Genomic DNA, 14014 nt, shown 5'->3' with positions numbered 1-14014 from the left:
AGACCTAATAATACCTATGGGACTGGATTTAAAGGTAAGGAATGGACGGATTGAGGTTTTGGCCCTGCTCACTGAAGAAGATGAAAGAGACATTAAGGAGGAGGTATGGGTAAAAGAAGGAAACAGGGGAGGGTTGCAAATTCCCCCAATTAAAATCAAGTTAAAAAAGGAAGGGGAGGTCGTGTGCCAGAAACAATATCCTATTCCTCTTAAAGGAAGACAAGGACTCCAACCCATCATTGAGGGTCTCCTTCGGGATGGACTCTTGGAAACCTGTATGTCCTCTTTTAATACTCCCATTCTCCCCATTCAGAAACCAGATGGTAGCTGGAGAATGGTGCAGGATCTAAGGGCCATTAATAAAATTGTCCAGGTTCGACACCCTGTAGTTCCTAATCCTTACACTCTCCTGAGTAAAATTCCCTTCCATCATAAGTGGTTTAGTGTAGTAGATTTAAAGGATGCCTTCTGGGCCTGTCCCCTTGATCCAGAAAGTAGAGACCTGTTTGCCTTTGAGTGGGAAGATCCCTTCAATGGGCGAAAGCAGCAATACAGATGGACGGTCTTACCTCAGGGTTTCACGAAGTCCCCCAATCTCTTTGGGCAAGAGTTAGAGAGGGTACTGGAAAAATTTCCAGTCCCACCTGAAATCACCCTTCTGCAATATGTAGATGATCTATTAATATCAGGTAAAGAAAGGCAAGTGGTGGCTCAAGCTACGAAAAATCTACTGAACTTTTTAGGGGAACAAGGATTAAGGGTATCTAAAAGTAAACTGCAATTTGTAGCAAGGGAAGTTAAGTACCTAGGCCACCTCATAAGTGAAGGAAAAAGAAAAATCCATCCAGAAAGAATCCAGGCCATAGTAGAGTTGCCTCTTCCTCAAACAAAAAGAGAGCTAAGAAAATTCCTGGGATTGGTAGGGTACTGTAGATTGTGGATAGATTCTTTTGCATCTCGAACTAAAGAGCTATACCAAAAATTACTAGAGGAAGAGCCTGACAAGATAGAATGGGAGGAAGTGGAAATAAAGGCATTAAATGAACTCAAGCAGGCACTGGTGCAAGCTCCTGTTCTAGCACTTCCTTCCCTCGAAAAACCCTTTCACCTGTTTGTTACAGTAGATAAGGGAACAGCTTTAGGGGTCCTAACCCAAATCTGGGGAGGCCAAAGAAGGCCGGTGGCTTTCCTTTCGAAGGTTTTAGATCCAGTCTCTAGGGGGTGGCCTGGGTGTGTTCAAGCCATTGCAGCAACTGCCCTTTTAGTAGAAGAAAGCAGGAAATTAACCTTTGGAGGGGCATTAGTAGTTAGTACTCCTCATCAAGTGAGAACTATTCTGTCTCAAAGGGCAGGAAAATGGTTAACTAATTCTCGAATCTTAAAATATGAAGCAATCCTAATGGAAAAAGATGATTTGGTCTTAACAACAGATCATAGCCTAAACCCGGCCTCCTTCCTCTAGAAGGGGCCTGAGCAAGTAGAGACCCCTAAGCATGACTGTTTAGACCTAATTGAATACCAAACTCGAGTCCGACCTGACCTAAGGGATCTTCCCCTGCACTCGGGGGAAAGACTGTTCATAGATGGATCCTCCAAAGTCCTAGAAGGAGAAAGGCACAATGGCTATGCAGTTGTGAATGGGATAACTTGTGAAGTAAAAGAAGCTAGCCGATTGCCCAATAAGTGGTCAGCTCAAACTTGTGAATTGTATGCACTAAATCAAGCCCTCAAATTATTAGAAGGAAAGGATGGTACAATATACACTGACTCTAAGTATGCCTTTGGGGTAGTCCACACCTTTGGAAAGATCTGGGAAGAAAGGGGATTAATCAATAGCAAAGGAAAAGAACTGGTTCATGGGAAATTGGTGAAACAAGTATTAACCAATCTACTCTTACCTAGAGAAATATCAGTGGTGCATATAAATGGACACCAGAAGGGACCTACTTTTGAGGCAAAAGGCAATAGGTTGGCTGATGAAAAGGCTAAGGAGGCCTCTCTCTACCCCCCTTTAAAAATAATGATCCTAATACCCTCTATCCCTAAGGAATTTGGGGTCCCTACATTCTCTGTCAAAGAAGTAAAAGAGTTGAAACAGTTAGGAGCAACCTTAAATGATCAGGGGAAATGGTTTCTCCCAGATGGCAGACAAATGTTAAATAAACAAATAATGAGGGAGATATTAGCAGTCCTACACCAGGGAAGTCATTGGAGGGTACAAGCCATGTGTGATGTAGTACTTAGACAATTTGAATGTGTAGGCCTTTATACAGTTGCTAAACAAATCTGTGAGCGGTGCATAATTTGTCAAAAAATTAATAAAAAGGTTTTAAGAAAACAGGTACAAGGGGGAAGAGAGCCGGGCCTGAGACCATTCCAGAGCATTCAAGTTGATTATACTGAAATGCCACCAATCAGTCGTTTAAAATATATTTTGGTAATTGTCGACCACCTCACTGGATGGGTGGAAGCCTACCCTCTATCCTCAGCTACAGCATTAGGAACTTCTAAAGTTATCCTTGAACAAATCATTCCCCGTTATGGGTTAGTGGAAAATATAGACTCTGATAATGGCAGTCACTTTACCTCCTGTGTGTTGCAAAATGTCATGAGAAGCCTGGGTGTCACTTGAGACTTCCACACTCCCTGGCATCCACCATCCTCTGGGAGAGTGGAAAGAATGAATCAAACCATAAAGAAACATCTTTCTAAATTAGTTTTGGAAACAAAGTTAACTTGGATCAAGTGCTTACCTATAGCTCTACTAAAAATCAGGACTGCCCCTAGAAAAGAACTGGGAATTTCCCCTTATGAAATGCTTTTTGGTTTGCCTTTCCCCAGGTGGACTGGAGAGCTCCCCTCCCTAGACACAAAAGATCTTTTTCTTAAGAATTATATACTAGCCTTGTCTTCTACTTTATCATCTCTCAGGCACCGTGGACTGCTGGCTCAGACCCCGCCTCTTGAATTTGCTGCCCATCGACATCAGCCTGGCAGCTGGGTTCTGATCCGGTCATGGAAAGAATCCAAACTTCAACCGATCTGGGAAGGACCCTATCAGGTCTTGCTGACAACTAAGACGGCAGTCCGAACGGCAGAAAGAGGCTGGACTCATTACACACGAGTGAAGGGACCGGTGCCTGAACCAGACAATAAGTATCCAGCAACTCAACCTGAATCCTGGAAAGTGACTCCTACCTCAGATCCCCTAAGGATCACTTTAAATAGGCAACAGTTAAAAGAACATACTAGGAGGGAGGAAGGGCTGAATTAAACCCTATGTTTGCATTGTGCTCTGTGTATAGCTTAATGATGAAATTGCTTATACTGATCATAATGTTCTATATTCAAGGAGTAACAGGTTCTGCTAAGCTGGTTATAAGTGTAGTCAAAGGCTTAAAGTCTCAAACTGTACAATTTAATGTTTGTCAAGTAATGAGCTGTAAAAATCTAAAACGTCAGCAACAACTGAGTGAGGAATATAAGCATTTATGTAAGCAGACTGTTCAAATAGAAAGCAAGATTGTTGGGAGGCGAACATTTGAGAGTATAACTTATGAGACACCTAACCCCTGTTATTCTTGGGACACTGCTTGGTGGACCACACAGTATGAGGGATAGGTCTTACCCAGGTTAGGGGAAAAACCATTAAGGGAAACTTGGCTGGAATTTAACTCTCCAGTTCAAATTGACCCCAAGGTCATTAGAACACTTAAGACCAAAGACTTAAAGCAAACCACAGAAATAGAGACAGGTTATGGAAATACAAATGCCTGGGTAGAATGGGGCAAACATACCATCCAAAGTCTAAACAGAAGTGACTGTTATGCTTGTACAACCAAACAACCCACTGTTCAGATTATGCCCTTCCCCTTGGGGATGAAAAAGCATGAAAGGGAGTTTAAATGTATAACACTCCTCTTTCAAAATGCTACTCCTGGTGAAAGTTATAGTACGTTGTCCTCCCTTTTCCCTCCAGTCCAGAAGGGAAGTGTCAAAGCCATACCAGCATCTCACCTCGGTCCCGGAAACCACTCTGCCTGTCTCTCCAAATGGGAAGAAGGGCTCCAGGATCTTGGTACCATGGCTCTGTGTACACAGGTGTGGAATGTGAGCAAGGATAGTACTGGCAACTTCTCCAGCCTAACTATACCCCGAGCAGACCTCTGGTGGTACTGTGGGAAGGGCATCCTCTGGCCAACACTACCTGAAAGGTGGGGAGAAACCTGTGCTCTAGTTCAATTGGCTATCTCATTTACCCTGGCATTTGAAAGTAATAAAGTACCAACCCAAGGCAAAGGAGAAAAGAAAAATGTACAAAGTGTACCTAGTTCCTTCAATAAAAAAATGTTTGTAGATAGTATAGGGGTTCCCCAGAAAGTTCCTAATGAGTTTAAAGCTAAAAATCAAGTAGCTGCAGAATTTAAATCATCCTTATTCTGGTGGGTCACCATCAATAAAAATGTCAATCATCAGCTAAAATTTATCAACTATACCAGGGATGTCATTAAAGAAATAGCAGAACAGTTAGATGCCACTAGCCGAATGGCATGAGAAAACAGAATGGCCCTAGACATGATGCTAGCTGAAAAAGGAAGCATCTGTGCTATAGTTGGAGAAAATTGTCGCACATTCATCCCCTATAATACCGCGCCTAATGGAACTATCACCAAAGCCCTACAAGGCTTAACAGCCTTATTTCAGAAACTAGAAAAGAATTCTAGCATTAACAACCCACTCATAGAATGGTTAAAAAATTAGTTCGAGAAATGGAAAGGAATTGCAACATCTATTTTAATTTTCCTTATCATTCCAGCCAAAATGTTTATAACAGCTGGGTGCTACATAATCCTGTGTGCTCAAAGGCTAGTTCAAAAACCCATCAAAACCACTAGAATCAAAAATAAGAAAAATCCGTATGATGAGGAATGTGAAAAAGCCCTTAGCAAATTTGAGAATCTAAAATGTAAAAACTAAAAGTGTTTAAAAAAAGAAAGAGGAGGGAATCTGTAAGAAAGGAATAAGTTTCGTTTTCACATAGAGACAGCATGGAATAAGGGAAATGGAGGCAAAACCAGTTTAAACAAGCCCCAGACAAAGAGAAGAGAGAATCTGCCTGATGTAAAGAGACATGAGGTAGTATCAGAGGCGGGAACTCACAGCAAAAAAATAAAAATTTGGGGGGGGGCATTGGCTAATCAGTTCAAAATCTCAATAATGAGCTAGTTGGCTCTCTGGAATTAGCTGTACAAATTAAAATCTCAAAAGATGAATTAGTTAGTGTTCTCGGATAGGCTGTAACCTCTGTAGTACCCAGTCAATGGGGAAACAGGGGAGGGACTTGCGAATTAGAAGTAGAAGATTTAAACATCGCCATTCTCTTCCTCTGGCGCGCCAGCCTCCCGCGTGTTTGGCTGGACGCCCCATCTTGCAAAATTGTAAATAAATTCTTTTCTCCTCCAGAACCGAGAGAGCATTTATTCCCTTACAGGCACCGCTTTATTTCCAACAGTCACCATTAATCATTTAAACTGCTGATACTGATTTTTAAAAGAACATCCCAGAAAATATACATCTAAGTTTTTGTATTGTATCTTCTGAGAAAAAGACTCAGTAGTTTAACCATAAGCTTTTTTTTTCTTTTTTTTTTAAAAAAAGACCTTACTGTTAGATTATCTCTATCAGAATAACCCTCACAGAAGGTACGTACTTTTTTTTTGAGGGAGGGGGCAGAAAAGCAAACCATCCCTGGAGCTATAAATTTACATTGACCTTATTAAGCTTTTAGATCTAAAGAAATGAAATTCCATAATTCCAATTTAAGCACAATAGATAAAATCTAACTTAGAAGTCTACTTGGGTTTGAAAATTAAATAGTATTAGTGTCTTAAAAAAATCAACATAAACATGACACTGAAGCAAACTGGCACAGTTTGACAAGTTTTAGAACATTAGCTCACAAAATGAATATACTTTGATTCAGGCAAACACAACAAAACATAGCCTTTATCCAAAAATCACAGCGACAACCCTACATAACACCTATGTTAAAATGTTCCAAGTATCTAAGTATCTTACAGGCATCCAGTTGCCAGCGCCTTAATATGAAAGTCAGCATTCTGAAATATGCTTTACAAAGCTTTGCGTGCATGCACACACTGCAATGTGTGAGAGACAGAGACACCGATCACCATCGATTTTGTCCTTACTTGCAGACGCACAAGTATCCTGCATGTTCCGATTCTGACTGGCACCAGGAGCGGCTCTACATGCCAGTCATCCCAATGTACTCAGGGATGTAAACACCTTATAATTAGAAAACGTGAAGGCATCAAGGACGTTAGACAAATTTAAAACAAATCCAAAAATCAATTTTCAAAGGCATTGAAGAAATAACTGACTGTTAATTTCAATAAGGGGATGTACCTGCTCCTTCACGGAAGCAAGAATAGTGGTGGCTGTGGTCTCAGGTTCCATGCCTGGGCCAGTGGAGGCAGCTTCCTGGTGGGTCTCTGGTTGCCCCTCCTCCACCAATGGGGCTTGCTCAGGAGCTGGCATTCCTCCTGCAATCAAGCAGGCAAAGGGTTAACACTTTCTCCTAGGCTCCTGTGCATGACAGGCATAGGACTGAGGATATGCAGATGGTTCCTAGGAACTACCTTAGACTCAACATTTCAGTTTCCCACAATACACTGATCACAATACCTTTACAGCTACTTGATTTCTGAAAAGAAACTTCTAGGGCCAGAAATCTGGCTAGTAATAACAAATACTAAAATAATAATAATAATAATAATAATAATAATAAAAAGTATTTAAATAACATCATAGTAGAGGATGACATGGAAAGGGGAGAGGAAGACTTAACTAAATACATAATAAAACAATGAACTTGTTAGATACTTGTTAAATTGCTAATTTTTCTAAACAAATGACTATTAAGTTAATATGACTACCTTATCAAGAAATGAAACAATATCAAACACTCTAGTCAGTCTTCAAAGAAGTATACACATGAAAAGACATCTAGAGAGGAAAAGAATACTTCACCAACTAGAGGGGAGGCTTAGGCAATAGGTATAAAAGGGTTTAAAAATCAAAGCTGCCCTCAACAAACCAATAAACGTTTGCTGCATTTGAAAGAAATGTAATGCATTTATAACTAGCAACAAGGATATCCTTCTTAGAGTATTAAAGGTAGTCTGGTTTCCTTAGAGGAATCTGACTATCCAAAGATGATAATGACTATGGACATGTTCAAAACAGAATTTATTTTTCAGGCCCATAGCTTATGACAGAAGAATGGTTCTTGGCAGAAGACAGAGTGCCTTTCCTAAGATAACACATACTGAGAGCCGTGCGTTTGCCATTTGCCAGGAGACTTACAGACCTGATAAGAACTTTATACAAATTTGAAAAATATCAGGAAAGATGCCCACATAAAATACTGAAAATATTTCAATAACTTGTTTGTATGTCAGACTCTCCCAGTTTCTTTGAGAGCAGTCTAAAACACCGTAAGAATAGACTAGTGCCTGGTATATATAAGAGGTGATGAATAAATGAATAAATGAACACATGAATGAAGGATGAACTTTTTTTTTCAATTTCATTCCAGCCATTAGGCAATCTCCAAGTGTTGATGCTCCTGAGACCATATCTGTTCACATATGTTACTCTGTACACTTGCATACAGAGATCTGAGACCATAAATACTGTTGTCTACATTCTTCAAAGTTTTCCCCTAAAAATTATTTACTACTGCATTTCAATTTTTTATCAATTAACTGCCATAATACCCAATTTTGGAGGTTACCTGGGGATTTTTCTTATTCCTTCAAAGGTCAGCTACTGCCTGTTGTTTATTTTCAAGATCACAATCTGGAAGTAAAAGGGAAGATGAAAAAGAGAAGAAAGAGACCCCATTTTATTCCTCTCTTTCCTGACTTCCATGTTAATGGAGATGGGCCCAGATTCCTAGTTTCTGCAGGTGGTTGTTTTATTCTTGCCATATAAACAGGCAGAAATTGACAATGGGTCTGATGAGTCTGTCTGTGTATTTTGCCCCTGAAGCCAGCCCCATGAGGAGTCCTCATGCCTTCTCCAGTGGATGAATTCTCTATCGCCCAATTTTGTGATATATAAGGCCCAGTTGGCCCTCATAGGCAAGGAGGAGGATCTCCTCAAGTACTCATAGGAGAAATTTTGGGCTTGGAGAGTGGGTCTAGGATCAAAACCTAAGAACCCTTGGAAAAGTTACCATCTTCTGGGCCCCACTTTGCTCACTGGTAAAAACTGCACCTATTAATTCTTTATACAACGCAATGGAATAATTTCATGGCAATTTTTATTTCTTGGTATGCTTACCAAAATGTAAAACACTTAAAATATCATCAACTGGATAAAAATGCCCTCTTTCTATATTTATCAAGTACTCATTAAGGACAACAGATTAGGTCTTTGAGGAAAAAAATGCTACATATAAAGATCCCAGATTAGCATTTAAGGCAAGTAAAGTCACAAAAGTATTCTACAATATTAAAAACTATACATCTTAAAATAAGCAGATGGTTGCGAAGAACAAAAATGTTACTATGCAACGGTGAAACAAATAATGCCAAGAAGCAAAAATTTTAAATGTCAAGAGTATAATATCATGAAATAAGCAGTATGTGAAGAAAAGAAAAAGCAAAGCAAAAAATTCAATGAAGACAGAGTACATGAGAGAAGGAGAAATAGAAACGTCATTGGGGAAATAACTATATTTATGTTGATGACACTGACTGCCCAGAATCAATGAAATCAGGCAAGCATTTTCTGAATAATGCTCTGTTCACACGTTTACAGAGGATATGGGCATAAGGCAGGGTAACCAATCGTGAGTAGCTTGTCATCTATATGATACAGCAAAATACAAATCAGATCAAGGCAATATGTAGCAAGATACAAACCATGGAATAACAACACTAAAGACATCAGGAAAAGGTTGCAAAAAGGTTAAAATTTGTAAGGGAAACTATCAAAATGCTAAAAACTTAGCAGGAGAGGACATTTTCACACTTTTATTCCTTGATTCCTCAAAGTCACACATGGCAGTCATAGGATGAAGAATGATGACTGCAGTATCCCTGCATTACTGAGGGTGAGACCCTTTCCTACCTCTCTACCTCTGGAAATAGTCCTAATACCACAAGCAACATGGGGCAGGAGCAGCCCCAACACTGACAAGCTATAAAGCTAGTGAAATTGTCTCTCCCTTTTCCTGTAGTTCTTATAACAATAGTAGATACGGAGTTGAAAGGAATCTAGGTAAGACAGGGTAACAGAGTGCTATTGTTTCTTCCCATTAGTAAGGAACCAAACAATGAGTACCTAAAACGGGGAAAGAGACAGAAATTAAGCTTCAGTGATCTCAACTCACCTGATTTGGGCAATCACATTCTGGAAACCAGAGAAAACTTACAGAGAGGCTACTGAGACATTTTGGGTCTCTCTGGAGAACCACAGAGAATGGAAGAGATGGCAGAAGACCCAAAACAGGAAAATGCCATGGCTTGTTTTTGAAAAGGAGAAGGTAGATTTTTCACACGACAAACTAGAGAGCTAGACGCAAATCTTAGGTGAGATTCGTAAAAGGATTTCATCCAAGAGATGATTTGTGAGAACTACAAAGGAGCACAGCAAAGAAAAGTTGTGTTAAGCTGATCTAATATCTGTCTTTAGCAGTGTAATTATGGAAATGCAGTGCATCTATAGACTCCAGTCAGGCATGTATGATATTCTAAGTCCATCATGATACAATAATTAACAAAGAAAATGGGCTGAGACAAGGACAACTGCTAACTCTGACAATTTGCAAATAGTTGAGCAAAATATATCAATCTACAGAGATTTCTAATGGAATGTCACCGAGTTCTGACCGTGACACAATCCCAATCAACAACTTTAGTCAAGATGTAAATAATAATATACAGGGTATATTCAAATTCTTGGATGACTTGGAAGAATATGGAATGAGATAAAAATAGAAATAAATGTGGGGTCCTGTTTTTAGGTCAGTGCAGCAGCATGCTAGTTAGGAAAACTGCCCCAAAGCTAAGGCAATCTTATGCTACATTGATGGGTCAGTATTTTAAATGATGGAAAGACAGGATGTATAATTCTCTTTCAGTCCATCTCTGTGGGACATGGTCACTTCCAGTTATGGATGGCAAATTAATTGGAATGCATACAAGTGTATTCCATTCAAGAGAGGATGAGTGGGATGGTTAAGGGATTCATTTGTTTCTAGGCACAGAAACAGGAATGAAACGAATGGCACAGTTCCTGCTCTTCATTAGCTCAAAGCTGAGGAATGGATGCTAGGAGGAGCCTAAAGGAACAGAAGATCAAGTTTGGCCTAATGAAGAGAAGGTCTTTGTAGACAAGCAGACATCTATAGGCCTCTGAAGGACTGTCACAGGCAAGCAAGGTTAGACTTTTTAAGTTATGATTCCAAGAGCTGGACTGAAAGCTAATGGTTACTCAAGAACTTTTATTATCCTATCTTATTATATTTATACTTTGAATCAAATTTAGCTAGTGGTTACATTCCTTTGAATCAAAATTAAAGGTTGCAGCCACAAGGGCAAGCTCAGGACGGTCTTTCCTTTTTGAGCTAACAGTCAAATGTCCAAAATTAAGACTTGATCGCCTCTGAAGGCAGTAATTCCCCACCACAAGAGGTCTTTGATGAGTCTGGATGGTTATATAGCAGGGATGGTGGAGAAGGGATGCTGCATTAGGCGAGTGTTCTGAATAGAAAACTTTAGATCTATATATCCTGAATCTGACACTAAAAAAGAACAACTTTTGCATTCTGAATTGAAATGAATGTTCCTTGAGAATTTTCAGAATTTTGGCTTTATCACACTGTCTCTATAAAAAGGCATTTGAATGTCAGGAAGCCTTGTTTTTCCTGAGTGAATGGTAGATACTGGAAATCTGATCATTGACCCTGTTTCTCCCTTTACTTCAGCAGTACAAAGCTCAGAAATGAAATTGTAACCAACTCTTACAACTACAGGTACACGTTTGTGTTCTCATTTTATCCTTGCCTTAACTTAATAAATTTCCTCTTTGCCCAGGTCCCTATTTCTATCAGACTGTTGGATTGCATTCTTGTGAACCTTATAAAGCATATTTTGGAGGAAGGCTGAGTATGAATGATTGTATATGTTTCCACTGTAATTTTTATTGAAGACAAAGAAGCTTTTATGTGAAACTGTTAGTATAATTTTATGTGTGTACGTGTGTGTGTATCTTATATTGAACTACTAATGATGAACAGGCAATTTTCTGGTTGTGGAAGCAGGCCACATATGATTACTGCTCTGCCATATAAAAATATATATAATAAATAATTGTATAATATATACAATATATAATAATTATATAATATATGTTATATATATGGGTTTTTTCCACAGAAGATACTAATCAAAACAAAACAAAACAAAACAAAAAAAACAAAAAACACAATCTCTGTACTAAATCTCCCTCAGAAGCAAGATTAACTACGTATTGGATTTTTCTCTCTTTACTCATTTCTACTCTCCTTACCAATAACTTTTGGTCAAAGTACACTAAATATATTTGGTTACATCTTACCCAGTGAGTTGAACTTTACATATTTTTCCCTCCTCTTGAGTTACAGTCTGGAGGATAACATATATCTCACAATTTAATTTTGAACACTCACTAAAATGTTTTGATGATTGAACCACATTTCAAAATTGGTAAAATAAAGTAATGATGCTTAAAAACAAATTAAGAAAAAATGATAAAGGGAAAAAAATAACCATAAAAATTTATATCTGATTTAAAGTGTAAAGTTAGATTCTAATAATACAGAATAAAAGGTTGTTAAATAAGCATTAGATAAAATATTATGACAGTAAAAACAGAAAAACTAATGAGTATCATTATGTAGCAAAAATAAGTTTCTCTTTGCTTCACTCCTAATGAAACTAGAATAGATAATACAGAAGAAGAGAAGAATGAATTCCTGAGAAATTAAGAAATGACTGAAAGGTTAAATACCTTTGGGATCATATGAAAACTTTTCTAGACTTTTGAAAGGAGCAGTAGATAAATTTTTAACAGCTATATTTTTAAAATGTCCTGGAAATAGAAGTACTACCCAATTTTGCAACTATTTAGGAGGCTTGGAAGTAGTTTCCTACATACTAAACTTCTAATCAGGCAGTTCATTCAAAAAGTTATAAATTTCTTGGCAAGAAAGGGAGATATATGCCAAACAACATAGCAATTCTAGAAAATAAACTACGTGTAACAGTGTTTATATTATTTTTACAATAAAGAAAATCAACACAAAATAATCTCATATAGAAATAGGCAAAAGGTTAAATACATCGTTCAGAAAAGAGGAAATCTAGATGACCAATAGTGAGCTGCTCAATCTCATTAATGATTTAAAAAGAGTAAATTAATACTATAATGAGATTTCAATACACACCCAGCAGAATGGCAAAACCAGACTGGGAAAGATGTCAGACGATGATAACTATCACATGCTACTAATGAGTGTGTAAATGGGAACAACACTCCGGGATACATTTTGGCATCATTTAGTAGAGCTAACACACAACCCACAGCCCAGCAATTTCATTCCTGATTATGCAGACACTACTACACATGAGCACCTGAAGAGACATACAAGTATGGTTTCAGCAGCACTCTTTGTGAAAGTCATAAACAGCAAACCATGCAAGTCACCATTAACATGAGAGTGGATAAATACAGTGCAATACATTAATGCAACATATTTCACCTATAGCAGTAAGACAAATGAACTATAGCTCTATGCAAGTATGACTCTCTCAACCATAATGTTGAATAAAGAAGTAAGTCAAAAAAGAATACAAACAATAGAATTCTGTTTATATTAAGTTTTAAAATAGGCAAAATAAAACTATATTTATTAGGGATGCTTGCATAGACAGCAAGGACAAGGCATTCACCGAAGTCAGAAGAGCAGTTATCTCTGTAGTGATCTGAGTGCTAGCCTCACAGGGTCAATAGCTACATGGACATGTTTGCTTTTTAATATTATTTTAAACTGTATTTACATTTTATGTGCTCTTCTAAAGTTATTTTATTTATGAAAAAGGAAAAAGTAACACAGTGGAACCAATTTATATGATGATATATTCTTATCAGATGAGCTCTATAAAGAGAATTTAGAATATTTAAAAATTTATAAATAGAATACTATTCAGTAGCTTAATTACTAAAGATATCCATTTTTATGAGAATTAAACCACTTTTGGTATTAAAACTACACTAAATTTTATGACTCCTAAATGCTTAGAAGGAATTCACATGACCAGGAATTCTATTCCTAAGTATACAGCCAAAAGAACTGAAAACAGGAACTCCTACAGACCCTTGTAGACAATGTTCATAGCAGCATTATTCCCAATAGCCAAAAGGTAGAAACAACCGACGTGTCCACCAACAGATGAACAAAATGTAGTAAATACATACAATAGAATATTACTCAGCCATTAAAAGAAACGAAGTTCTGATACATAAACTTGAAAACATTATGCTACATGAAATAAGCCAGACACAAAAAGATAAATATTGTATATGATTCCACTTATAAGAAATATCTAAACGAAGCAAATCCACAAAGACATAAAGTAGATTAGAGGTTACCAGGGGCTGGGGATAGGGGGGATAGGGAGTAATTGCTTAAAGGACAGAGTTTCTGATTTGAGAGATAAAACAGTTTTAGTAACAGAACATTGTGACAGTAGCACAACTCCGTAAAAGTAATTAATGCCACTGAATTATACACTTAAAAATCATTAAATGAAGCCCAGGGTGACATATCAACACGGTGACGCAAATAGCTACTGAAAATTTCTCTCCAGAGATTCAACAAACAAAAGGACTTTTTTTTTTTTTTTCTGAATTGTTTGAAACTCTGGAAGAGGATATAGACTGG

General features: G+C 37.9%; 1 protein-coding gene across 15 annotated transcripts in view; it reads right to left on the bottom strand.

Annotated features, from left to right (window-relative positions):
- PKP4 (plakophilin 4) overlaps positions 1-14014 on the bottom strand; it is a 255873-nt gene that overhangs the window by 176698 nt on the left and 65161 nt on the right. For 8 of the 15 annotated variants that reach the window (XM_037848820.1, XM_037848825.1, XM_037848821.1 and 5 more), the window contains exon 1: positions 6427-6558. In XM_037848820.1, the coding sequence (XP_037704748.1) occupies positions 6427-6558 (132 nt within the window). Of the gene's footprint in view, positions 1-6426; positions 6564-7816; positions 7836-14014 lie in introns of those variants that run through there. The other 7 variants (XM_037848816.1, XM_037848822.1, XM_037848817.1 and 4 more) reach the window with 4 other exon arrangements.

The sequence above is a fragment of the Choloepus didactylus genome, chromosome 9 (assembly GCF_015220235.1).
Source record: "Choloepus didactylus isolate mChoDid1 chromosome 9, mChoDid1.pri, whole genome shotgun sequence".
NCBI lineage: Eukaryota > Metazoa > Chordata > Mammalia > Pilosa > Megalonychidae > Choloepus > Choloepus didactylus.
Note: the sequence above shows the minus strand (reverse complement) of the source record. Positions and strands in the feature narration are given on the sequence as shown.